General features: G+C 52.3%; 1 protein-coding gene across 11 annotated transcripts in view; it reads right to left on the minus strand.

Annotated features, from left to right (window-relative positions):
* Window positions 1-1,070: 1,070 nt before the first annotated feature.
* Window positions 1,071-12,673, minus strand: part of AMOTL1 (angiomotin like 1) — a 176,372-nt gene continuing 164,769 nt past the window's right edge. For 5 of the 11 annotated variants that reach the window (XM_073808289.1, XM_073808293.1, XM_073808290.1 and 2 more), the window contains 2 exons: window positions 11,409-11,635; window positions 9,488-10,192 (listed from right to left, as the gene is read on the minus strand). In XM_073808289.1, coding sequence (XP_073664390.1) covers window positions 9,789-10,192; window positions 11,409-11,635 — 631 coding nt within the window. In that variant the 3' untranslated portion in view covers window positions 9,488-9,788. Of the gene's footprint in view, window positions 7,011-8,095; window positions 8,372-9,485; window positions 10,193-11,408; window positions 11,636-12,673 lie in introns of those variants that run through there. The other 6 variants (XM_073808297.1, XM_073808296.1, XM_033862129.2 and 3 more) reach the window with 5 other exon arrangements.

Genomic DNA, 12,673 nt, shown 5'->3' on the forward strand with positions numbered 1-12,673 from the left:
CACGTGCAGGGATCTGGGGGTCCCTGCAGAGAATTCCTTTGGGTAGAAGGCAGGACAGGTCAGAACCCAAGCTCCCAGCCCCTACCCACCTTTCACTGCAAGTGCACGGGCTCCTGGTCAGGTAGATCTGGGTTCAAATCCTGCCATCGTTCGCACGTTACTTGCCCAAGGTTGTTTCAGCCTCAGTTTCCTTGTCTTTAAAATGGGGATGCCCAGGTTGTTGTGAGGACTGAAGACGGTAATGCGTGCAAACCACACCGGCCGTCCCTGGGGGACAAGAGGTGCATCCCTCGCTCTCCCTACACTCACATTTAGGAAGCTCTACCCATGCTCGGGCCAGGGGTGGGCGCGAGAGGCTTCTGCTCAGAGAGACACAACTAGAAAACAAACAGAGGGCACCTCGCCCTCCCCAGCAGTGTTCCCAGGTCACTGTCCCCTTCGGGCGGAGGAGGGGGGGACCCTTCACTCGGGGACTCTCATGGAATTTGTCCCTTTCTCCTGCTTCAGCCACTGTGGCTCCCACCTGAATTTCACCACTTTACCATGTGACTTCTTTCTACCAAAGCCCCCCACGTTTCCTGTGACCCCAAGACACTAAGAAGGCAGCGACATCTGCCACGTCCATCATGGGGCACAGAGACGCTTCCGACTCCAGCTCAGACTCAGGGCCCAGACTGCTGGGGTAAATTCCTGAGTGACGGTGGTCACTGGCAGGCCCTGAACCCAGGATCGCCCAAAGAGGACACTCAGATGTGATCAAAGTGGCCACCGTCTCCCGCGCCCACGTCCCCGGCGTTTCCTCCTTCTGTATTTGTCTGGAGGGGTGGGTGGCAGGGTGGACGGCAAGTTCCAGGGGTTTGGATGACTCATTTCCTCCTGGGATCAAAAGCATGAGGCCCACAGGGGCTGGGGGGAGGGAGGGGGGCACGCGGGATGCCTCTTGCCTCTGCAAGCCAAACAGCAAGTGAGGCTGCTTCCAGCAGTAACATGAAATGAAATTCAACCAACATTTACTGAGCACCTGGTATATAAGTTCCTTGGGACAGAAAAGAGCAAGCATGAGGGAGAGAGCCATTTTATCCATTTATTATATACAATATTAAGGCACAAGTTTAAGCAGCAAAGAATATGAAAATCTTTGGCTGACCAACAGTATCAACATTTGCTGTGAGGGACATGCCGTCTTCTTGGATTTCCCCACTCTGGACACAGACCCATCTGGCCGTGCAGCTCTGCACCCTCCACCTCTGCTTCAATACAGACTAGCACATCGAAGATGCCAGAATCTTACAGCAGAGTCTGCTGGAGGGAACACGCACACGTCACCAAGCAGGGCGGTGACACACACAGCTGGCGGGAAGTGTGGCGGCGCCCCGGCCGTTGGTGCTTTGCTGAGGTGGGTGCATGGCCTGCCCAGCCTCACAGAATGTCCCAGATTCTGCATGAGCCTCACGCGGAGAAGGAGCCTCCCCTTCCCCTCCGCAAAAGGGGAAAACACCTTAATTCAAAGAAAATCACTATGGATCAATTTGCTTACATTCCGGTTTGTAATAAATACTTACAGGTGTCTCTATGTGAACGGAATCTTAGGCAAACCACATGTAAACACACCACTGGGCACCAAAACTTCAGGAGCTGATACAAGAAAATACTGTATATGTACTTCATTATATTGAAAAAACAATATTTTAATTCCGTGAGGAAGCGAAGTTTCATGACAAAGAAACACCTCAGTCTTGGCCTAACATGACAATAACATGCACTTAAGTCTAACAGGGTTTTACAGAATTCCTACTGGAGGCGGCGACTCGTGAATGTGTACTTACACCCGCGTGTACGCAGAGACGTGAACACATACAAGGCGTGGCAAGGGAGCAGGCTTTTTACAACGAAGCCTCTGGAAGGTACATGTACTAACGATGACTGTCCTCCTTTGAAGTGGTCACTCTGAGAGCCTCTGAAGGTCCAAAGACTCATCCCCCAGAAACATCTTACGGACTTCTTTCAAAGGAAAAAGCTAAAAGGATGTGACTTACCTTAATCACCTATCTTTATTTATCCAACTGAGTGAATGACTTGGGATTATTTCCAAACTTAAACCTGCCTTCAAAGGATGATGCTTTCTCAACTCTAAGGATAACCAGAGGAACATGCCAGGCCCCCAGATCCATTCTAACAGAGGCGTCTGCAAAATGTTTCTACTTAGCACGGCAGTAATCAGCACAGAGTCTCGCAAAGGGTCACCTCTTAAGCAACGTGGGGTGAGATGAAACACTTGCATCTTCTGGATGTTAAGAAAAGAAACTCGACATACAACCTTACAGTCACACCTCCTATGTACGCACTGACATATACATGTCTTTATACCATTAAATTACCAGATGAGAGAAGGGGATACTACTACTTAAAAAGGACAGAAAAAGATTGCTCATTATTGACAGTTCCAGAAGAAATCCATTTACTGAAATGCTGACTTTTCCATGCTCCCAGCTGGTCAGCTTCTGGTAATTTCTTAATTACTCTGCGCATCTCCCACGGGGCCACACACCAGAGGCAAACCCATTAAACAATCCTCATGTCGAATGAAGACGTTTTAAACCCACTGATTGATTAGCAAGAAAAAAGAAGAGAAAACCAACATTTATAAAGCGTATACCATGGCTGTGTCAGACTTGGAGAGGAGAAGCAGGCAACTGTGGGCTGGACCTTCTCTGTTTAAGAACACTTGCCCGGCTCCCTTGTACCACCGTCCTCCAAGGCTTAGGAGGAGTGTGAGACCACTGGGGGCAGAGAGAAGCATGCCCCGCCGGCACCAGTGCAGACACGCAGCAGGACTTTGTTCTGGAAAACATACCTCTTTGCTCAGCTCCCAGCAGCCCAAGCGTGAGTTCCCTGCCTCAAAACCTTGCAACTCCTCCACCTTGCAAGTCTCCACAGCCCCCCGGGCGCTGCCCCACCTGACGTCTGTGTTCACATCAGTCCCTGGGACTCGGGCTGCTGTAGGGAGAATTTCTCTTGCCATCAGCTACGGACAAGGATGCAGGAGCCACCTGCAATTGCTAGCGCTCAGCATCCTAGGGACACAGGAGGCTGCGGGCAAACCCAGGAGAGAACAGCAGTGATGGCTGGCTTCTCTGCAGGGGGCATTCCAACAGCCTCCCCGCTGAGCCACAGAACCAACGAACTCTCTCTTCCAAGTTCACAATCCATTGGGAGCAACTGTCTCGATCCAACCCAAGTCCTGTGTAGTCAAATGCACACATAGGTTCCAAACAGCAAGTTCTGCAAAACTGAAGAAGAGAGACATGCCTCCACTCTCTGCCCTCCAACCCAAGCCCTGGGAGGGACGTGGCAGCCCTGTCCTGCATGCCTGCTCCAAGCAGACTGGGCACGACACTGTGGCTGGCTTCCCAACTCTGGGAAGCAGAAGAAAAGCTAAGAAGAAAAAGCTAAGGAAAGGTTCTGCACACGCTCTGAAATTAGTGCCCCAAAGCAGCAACATCTCTGCTGCATACAGTACCCCGGGCAGCACGCAGAAACCGCCAGGTGACACACTGAAGGAAGAAGCGGAGTTACTCCAGCACGTCACCACACAAGGCCAAGGCCTTTACCCTTCACCCTGAGACAGGGCTCGCGAGTTCATTATCAGACACCACTGAAAAGTTCTGGAGAAGGCCTGGCCTCTGGACCACTCGCAAGTAAGTGCTTTTTAAACAGACTTTGTGGTCCTGCTTACAACGGAACACAAAGACTCCTACCTATACCTGTGTTTATGGGCAGTTCTAGCAGTTCTGGGCTTTAGTCCTATTTCTTAGCTCCCGGGGTGGCAAGGGGGCAGGAAGAGGTGTGTGTGTGTGTGTGTGTGTGTGTGTGTGTGTGTGTGTGTGTGTGTGTGTGTGTGTGTGTGTGTGTGTGTGGTGTGTGTGTGTGTGTGTGTGTGTGTGTGTGTGTGTGTCTAGGAGTGCACACATCACATGGAGGGGACAGAGCGGGTCAAGCCGTGGCACTTATCATCCCCAAGTCAGAGGCAGTCCAGCCTGTGGCGAAGGCACAGCTCCTCTCCCAAAGCCTCGGCTCAGATCCCAGCCTCTCCTGGGGGAGGGACTTGACCTCCTGAGCCCCAGTTTCCTCCTCTGTGAAACAAGGATGATAAACTCGCCCCTGCTCCCATGTGGTCTGAGGACTCATTAAAAGGGACTTACCCCAGTGCTTGCATACAGTTGGCACTAAAAAAACGGAGCTAGGATTATTTTCTGAAAATCCAGTGAGATCATATATTGTCAACGGCCAGAACACACAGTGGGAGTTCAGTAGCTGCACGTCTCCTAAATGCAAGCAAGGCTTCGAGCTATGAAGATGAAAAGTGTCAGGGCCCACAGAAGAAGACATTTCAAAACTATAGGTCCCTCTTCTTATGGAGGAGTCTTAGCAGGTTAGAAGAAAGAAAGATTAAGGACTACAGCACAACTGAAAAATGGTGACGTCTGTGTTTGCATTCTGACAATTAACACGCCTGGCAACTCGGGGGACCAAGGAAAGCGAATGAGCCTTGTGCCTGAGCTGCCAACGAGATGTGCTGGGGCATAAAGATGAGGCTTTGCGGGAAACTGGGCTGCGGCTGTCACTCTCACCCGTTTCTAGGGGACACAGCCCATGTTTGGGGTAGCCCAGACACGGATGATGGGGGCTCGCAGAGGTGACGTGCCCTCTTATTTCTAGACGTTTTCTTTCCATCCCCCACGTTAATCAGGGGTCAAAGTGTCCTTAAGAGAGTTAGTTGCCATCAACTGAGCCTCATCACCTATAAAAAGTGATGGGGAACTGAGACTGAGACGGAGATCCCTCTGCCCCATCCCTGCCCCGACGTGTCCATACTCACCTGGCCCCCACACCAGCCATGGGGCCTCACCGCTCCCTCCTCACACCCAGGGCTGCTCTGGTTTCCCAGGCTGCACAGTCCTCAGCGATGCTTAACGCAGGACCGCAGAAGGCAACAGGCGTGATGCACGGCGCCTACCGCAGAGCAGGGCTGGAGCAGCACCCGTTCTGCTCACTCTCCTGACCACTAGGCGGCTCAGAGGCCCCCCCGGGCAAAGCCATCGGTTTCCTTCCCCAACTCTCCGTCTCCAGCTCACACCTCTGTCATCCTTCCGCCACCTCAATTTGGGGAGGCTTCACCCAGGTTACACTCCAAAGACCAACTCTAAAACGAGCCACCCAAGCAAAATTTCCTAAGTGATGCTGTCTTCAGGGCTTCATCTGGGTGGGACTTGAAAAAGCCTCAGACCTGGGGCTTTTTTTCTTTTTTCTTTCCTTAAGTAAGCATGAGGAAAGGGAGCTGGGAAAACACAGATCCGGCTACCCTGCAGGGAGAAAACTATCAGGGCCCTGCGTGAGCATCTGACGGCCTGACTAGCTTCTCTCTTCTGATCCAGCCCCTTCTAGATTTGTAAAGAAAGCCGATATCTGAGTATCTGAGGAGTCAGATGGGAAACCTTACAGCACAGGGATGAGGCCCACGACCTCACTCACTCCTGGCTCTTTGACCTGGTGTTTCTGTCTTACTTTGGACAAGTTGCTCCCAACTGAAATCCTGAAAAACCTGACCACACTGTATAGATACTGGCCTGTTAGGTTACAAAGCAAGTTCCTGGCAGGGCAGAACTGATGTGCTGACACACACGTGCTGACGGTCACAGAGTCTGCGCGCTCATCAACAATGCCCAGAGGGATGCGAGGGGCGGGCAGAGCGGTGGCCACAAACAGTAGAAAGCGGGAGTGCCTGGGGAGATTCTAGATGCCACCAAGTCAAGTGTCACTCGCTTCCCGGAGTGCAGTCCTGAAAGTCCTACCTCAACAGAGCAATGAGGTGGAGATACCAAGCTCCACCCAAGAGCTGATGTGAGAGAGAAAAAAGTCGGGGCCGTGAGCTTAATGCAGGACGTCACAGGGCTCATGGATCTTCCGCCTAGTCGGAGCTTCCCTAGTTCATGGCCAGAATGAGATCAACCACTGCAGCCCAACTCCTCAAAGGTGGAGGAAGCAGCCAGGGGACCCGCCATGCGGCTTTGTCCCACTGGTCACGATGAATGATGAACGTTCAGTTACTGCTCTGATAAACCCCAGAACAAAGGAATTCTGTCATGGCTTGTTGCAAAAGGGAAAAAAAAAAAGGAAGAAGAAAAGGGTAAAATTAAAGAGTATGAAGCAGAGACAGAGGTGAACTCAGAGAAGTGAGGGAGGAGGCACACCAGGACCAGAAAGCTCCCGTCCTGTTTAGAAAATACTGCTCAATCCAGAAAAGCTAAGATGTCCAAACCAAGCAGGTAATGAGGTGAAGATGGCCTTTTAAATTCCCCATCACCCTGGACATTTCTCCTCCCTGCCACACCCACACGCATTCACAGGACACCCCATGGAGGGCACAGGTGAGATTATTACGTTATATCAAGACGGACTCTCCGAGATTCCTAGGAGGTTCTTCTGAAACAAAACAAGCTAAGAGGCAAGGAGAATGGGCGTATTTCAAGGAAGATCCATGCCCAGGTTTATCTGTTTATAACCAGAGAATGGGTGTACACAGACCCTCCCCAAGAGAGACATTTTCTGTACAACGGAAAAATTCCATTTCCTATTTCTTCTTTGTTTCCAAACCTACAGGCACCTCCTCTCTTCCACCATATGCAGTAAAAATCCACGACATCCTCTTCATTTTCAGTCATGTAGGCCTCCTGCTTTTGTTTTGTTTTTAACATTTATAAAAAGTGTTCTCATGAATCTGAAATCCTGATCAGTTCAAATCATTCCTGATTTCCCATCCACAACCTTCTTGATCTTTCTTTCTCTTTGCCACGTTCCTTGCTCATCAAAGTTCTGTTGCAAAATTCAACAGGGATGCCGGTGTTAGATTAGAACTTCCATCATCTCCCCGTCAGGGAACTCGGGCTTGTGGAGCAAGCCGCTGACGCGACCTTTGTGGTCAGGTGACTTCCCGTGGCCGGGAGAATTCTCTGCCAGACAGAAGGGACACATTAGCAGCCTGTTCCCCAGCAGGAGCACAGCCTTCCCAGCCCTCTCTAAAACGGAACCATTTAAGTACCACCCCTCACCATCGGTGCATGCAGGTAAGGCCGTAGTGCCCAGCCCATGGTGGACCAAAGCTAAATGACTGGCCCTGGGATTCGGACACAAAGAACAGAACTAGGACGTGATGGGAGAGGTCTGAGTGGGTGAAAGTGGCATCGGGACTTGGTGCGGAGCCCTCACCCCCGCTCTCCTCCTCTCCTCCAAACTATCACGTGCACGCCACGAGCCAGGTCCTTGTCACATGTTCCCTGCCTTCCTTGCAGAAGAGCATCCCAAGGATTAAATCTCCGAAAAGAACATTGTGTTTACTTGTCTATTTTGGAGGATAAACACAGGGAACCCCTTTGGAGGAAACAATTCATTTATGCCCAGTAGCTCCCACCTCCTCCTCACCCCATGACTACGAACAGTCCAAAGCCACTTCTGGACTCATCGCCAAGCTCCTCCTAAGCTGTCTTCTCTTAAATATTTGACGGCAACTCCTTAGAACTGGCCTGAGTACTGGGCCAGTTCGCCTACTTTAAATCTACCTTCTCCTTCAATCGGGAGGTGCTCTCGACCCCGAATCCTTGACGAGTAAACAACTTGAAGGCAATGTCTTTGTACCTGTTGGTCTTGATGGACCTGGTGGGGCCTGGTATCGGCTCTCGAATATACTGGGGGCGGGGGGGGGGGGGCCGGGAACTAATTCCCTAACGTCCCCTGGAGCGTCTGTCTGCACACCTTCTGGGGAAGGGCTAGTACAAAGCATACACTAAAAGGACAGATGCAACTTGTGGACTCCTTTAAATGGTACTAAGTGAGGAGTCTCTACACACATTTTAATTCCAGAATAATAAAGGGCATGCAGAGCCTAAATGCATTAGGGTAACCATAATCATAAGATAACCCATAAAGTCAGAGTTGACTGGGAGCCCTGCTCCCTCCCCAGCTCAACGAAAGCCTCCCCCGCTCAGGCCAGGGAGCGCTGAGGATCCCCGGAGCGTGAGAGGAGGTGGGGACCTCATACCCAGCTTCTCTGCCGTGCCCTTGGCCGCTGGGTGCTTCAGGACCGGGCTGTTGGAAGGGGTTCCGCTCAGCCGGCCGCGCGTGGGCAGGGAGGCCACACCGGGCCAGAAGAGCTCGGCGCTCTTGTCCGTCTGTGTGCTGCTGTCCTTGCTGCCTGTCTTCGCATGGGCGCTGCTGGCCGAGGTGACAAGGGCCGCAGGAAATAGCGCTGTGGCAGGCGGGGTGGGCAGCACGGGGGTGGATGCGTGTTCATGGGGCTCCTTCCCCAGCAGCAACCCTGAGGGCAGAAGAACAGCTTTTTCAATGCCATTCTTTGAAAACAAAACCAAAACACCTAGTCTGGGGCGGGGGGAGGAGTTGTCAAGTAAATTGGTTCTAATATAACGTGACAAATGATAGGACACTATTATTCTCAGGGTGCTATGGAAGAATGAAGAAGAGGCACCTTATAGGCAGAGTGTCGAGGGGTGAGGGCATTCCTGCAAAGTGTTCTAGAGGCGACGCTTGCTTTACCTAATACGGCCCAGGAGGGCTAGTCCTGGGCAGTGGCTGTGTGCTTCAGAAAACCTGAAGGCTTCCCTGCTCCTAGACACGGTCCCATCAGCCTGATGCTGTGCCTAAGAGCCCCCGACACCCCTCCACTCTTGGTAACGGATGGTCTCCTACAGGCCCCGGGTCAAAACAAACACGCGTCCTGGTCAGGGCAACACAGAGCTGTGTACAGTATTCCCCAGAGAGATCCTTGCAATGGAGAGCCATGTCCTCCAAGAAGCAGAAAGCCAGCTGGGCTCCTGGGAAGGACCACTCAGCCCTCTTCTCCCTCCCTGCCCGCCCCAAGAGCAGAGAGGCTGGGGCAGGAAGAGGGCGGGCTGGCTGGGGAAAAGGGAGGCATGATGCGCTGTGGTGTCCCTTTTCCTCAATGTCTTCCTACAAACTGGACAGAACAGTCACTGTTATGATGGTGAAATACGGCCCACGTTCAGAACAGTGCCAGCACTCCAGAACACTAGCCTGTAGAAAATGCGGTAAGCACAATCGAGTGTCTGTTCACTTATTTAATGAGCCAGCAATTCATAACGTCTCTTTGCCAGGGCTATTTCAAGATGCCCATTCATAACAGAATGCAACTCAATCCAGTCTGTCTACAGCAACGCTTCTCAAAATGTAATGTGCAGGGCTTCCCTGGTGGCGCAGTGGTTGAGAGTCTGCCTGCCGATGCAGGGGACACGGGTTCGTGCCCCGGTCCGGGAAGATCCCACATGCCGCGGAGCGGCTGGGCCCGTGAGCCATGGCCGCTGAGCCCGCGCGTCCGGAGCCTGTGCTCCGCAACGGGAGAGGCCACAGCGGTGAGAGGCCCGCGTACCGCAAAAAAAAAAAAAAAAAGTAATGTGCCTATCAATTACTTGGATATATTGTTAAGATGAAGATTCAAGTCAGTGGGTGGGGCCTGAGAGTCTGCTTCTCTAAGAAGCTCCCAGGAGAGGGTGGTCCGAGGCTGTGGTCCAAGGACCAAGGGTCCAAGGGTCCCTTGGAAGCCAAGGGTCCGAGGACCACACCTTGAGTAGCGAGGGGCTTTGGCTAGGTGCTTCACACACATCATCTCATTTCATGGGAGGTAGGGCCTGTTGTTATCCTTTGTCTTACAGAAAAGGAAATGGAAGCTTGGAGTAATAAGTATCTCACAGTGAGAAGTATCAATAGCAGAAATGGGATTGGAACCCAGCTATGCCTGCCTTTAAGTCCACTCTGTGTTCTTGCCACCTCATCGCCCTGTCTGGTGAAAAGCCACCGTCTGGCAAGGATGTTCTGTGGAACCAAGTCACTGGCCTGTCTTCTCCCCTGGGAGCCCCTGAGCCATCAGGAAGGTATGTGTCATCACCTCTACCTCCTTCCAGAGCCCCTCGGGCAAGAGACTGCAGAAATACTTTGGGGACTGTGCACTGTACCTTTGCGAATTGACTGTGTGCCTCTGCCTGGAACCTCAGAGGGCCCCGCTCTGTTTTTGTGACACGTGGACACCAATCACAATAACGAGGAGGAACACCAGTGCAGAGAACACAGCAACTCTTCCCGCAGCCGGGTCCTCTGGCTCCCAGGCCTGGTTGAGACACATCAGATGCTAAGGGTACAGGCACAGACCCCAGGGAAATGCCTGCCTGGGTGGATGTCACAGACTGGCCTCTGCCAGGGAGGTTTCTATGCGAGCTGCGCACATTCAGACTCCCCTACCAGGCCTGCCTGAGCGCCGCTTCCAAGGCTCTCTAACTGGGGTGGGGAGCTAAGTGTCCTTGGGAGGGTCTTTGAAGATCCCAGCTGCTGTCCACACACGTCCTCTTTGAAGTGCATTTCCTTGGAGGGCAGGGGCTGCAGAAGTAACCCGTGGGGGAACTTCAAACAGAGATTGTGGCTGGGTGCCTTTGATCACCCCAAGTCTGTCACGTTCGTTCTGGAAGCTCTTATCCCCTTTGGCACGAAGCAGCCAGGCTCCTCTGGGGTTCTGTTTTGAGAAAAACAGGCTCTCGGCTCCTTAGATAAACAAAACACACTCTGAGCCGGGGAAATGCATCAAAGAAGGGCCAGGCCCCTGGGGGTGTGGAGTGCCGGGGACAAGAGCGGAGGATGCGCTGCCTGCGAGCCGGGCGGCTCTGCCGCTTCTCTCCAGACCCAGCCAGCCTCCATCGCCCCAGGAAACGTGTTCATGGCTGAGACCACACATCTGCAGAACTCTCCTCAACATTCTGCCTGTGTAACAACAATCCAGCCAAACCACTGCCGCCAGAACTTTGCACTCGAGAGCACTGCTTCCCGAGCGCTTTCTCTCCATCATCTCATTTTGCCCTTGCCATGACCCCATGGGGTACAGCAGGGCAGACACCTCCAGGCACTGCCCTGCTCTGCGAGACGCAGAAGCAGAGGTGGAGCAGTCTTACCACTGGTCTGGGGCAGAGCCAAATTCAGAGGCCTGAGGTCTCTGGGTTTTTCCCATTAGAACATTTTACATGAAGGGTCACCTCAGCTTTCAACAATAACGATGATAATTACGATGTGAATCAACCCGCGGTGAACAAGCGACTCTGGTGGGGTGGTCTTTGCTTCCACCACCAAAGTGTGATTGATCCTTCCCCGCTTTACATACGAGTAAACTGAGGCTCGGGAACACTCAATATTTCTGCTTTCACGAAAGGGTGTCTGAACTCCTTCGGCCAGAGGAGATGCCTCTCAATGTTTGTGTGATGCCTCTCTTCAGTCTCACCTCAGGAGGGGCGGGACTTGCCTGAGGGGGCGGGGCTCGCCTGGGGAGGGGCGGGGCTCACCTATGCTCCCCTTCCAGGTCTTCTCCTCCTTCCTCTCCTCGGCTAACTGGCTGCTGGTGAGCGAGGTCTGGCGGGAGTGAGTCCCAGTGGCTGCAGCGATGGACGGGACAGAGCGAGCGGGCCGCAGGCTGGAGGAGTCCGTCTTCCCGGCGTCTTTACGGGATCGCTGCTGGAGGACCTTAATCATGGCATCCTTCTCTATGATTTTGGCATGGAGATTTTTAATACTGTGTAACAAAACAAAACAGTCATGATCAAAAGCCGTTTGGCTAGAATAACATGAACATTTCTCTCAGGATGCCCAGGGACTTTAATTATAATTCAAGGACAGAGAGTTAAGCGCAGTGGAAGTCTTCAGTTACAATCTCCAAATTGCAGAAGACGGATCTTTTGTAGTAGCTGAAAAGGGTGCCCCTTCTCTGGCCCCTCAGGAGACTCTGGGATGTCCTGGGACCCCAAGGACACACAGTTTGAGTGACCACGGCCACCCAGCAGGGACCTCCTGGACTGAACTGTGTCTAGGACCCTGGCAGTGGGAGGCATGGAGAAGCAGTAGGAAAGCACACAGACTCAAGGCTCACACAGGGTGGGCTGCTCAGGAGGGTCCATTTCCCTATTTTCTGAGGAAAAAGAAAAATAGACGGACAGGTTTTCTGTGAGAAGCTGTTTTTTCCTCCCTGAAGGTCAAAGATGAGAATCAGAAAACACGTGAGTTCTTTTCACAACCCAAATAGTAACTTGCTGAGCTTACCAACGACTCAGCCACTCAGTCCTATTTTCACATCTGCAAAATGAGAAGCTCAGCTTCCCAGGGCTCCGCGGGGAGGGCTGGGGGTGGGCGGCAGGCTAGCTCCATTATGTCACCAAGCCCGTTGGACGTCTTGTTTAGTCCATAAGAAGAATGCATTAGCTATATAAGTTCTTTATTTCTGGCTGGAATATATAAATCCTGGCTCAAAATCTCTGAGACTTTGGAATATGATGTTTCCCCTGTCCAGCTGGTAATGTCTAGAATGTTGTAGAGACAGACACCCAGAAAACACATGGGCATCTAAATTCTTGTTATTAGCCTGCATCTGACATGAAATTAGCCCCCAGAGACTTCAGGCTCCAGGCCCGTTGTCAAGTAGACTCTTTCCCTTCTCTCTGGGGCAGGGTGGGAGGGAGAACTCAAGCTTGAAGCTGTTCAGAACAGGAAAGGGCTGAAGTGTGAGTGCAAACATCAGGCTGGCGGCCCCACTGGGGTCTGCAGGGAAGTGCCCAGA

Source organism: Tursiops truncatus, chromosome 8 (assembly GCF_011762595.2).
Source record: "Tursiops truncatus isolate mTurTru1 chromosome 8, mTurTru1.mat.Y, whole genome shotgun sequence".
In the NCBI taxonomy this organism is placed as follows: domain Eukaryota; kingdom Metazoa; phylum Chordata; class Mammalia; order Artiodactyla; family Delphinidae; genus Tursiops; species Tursiops truncatus.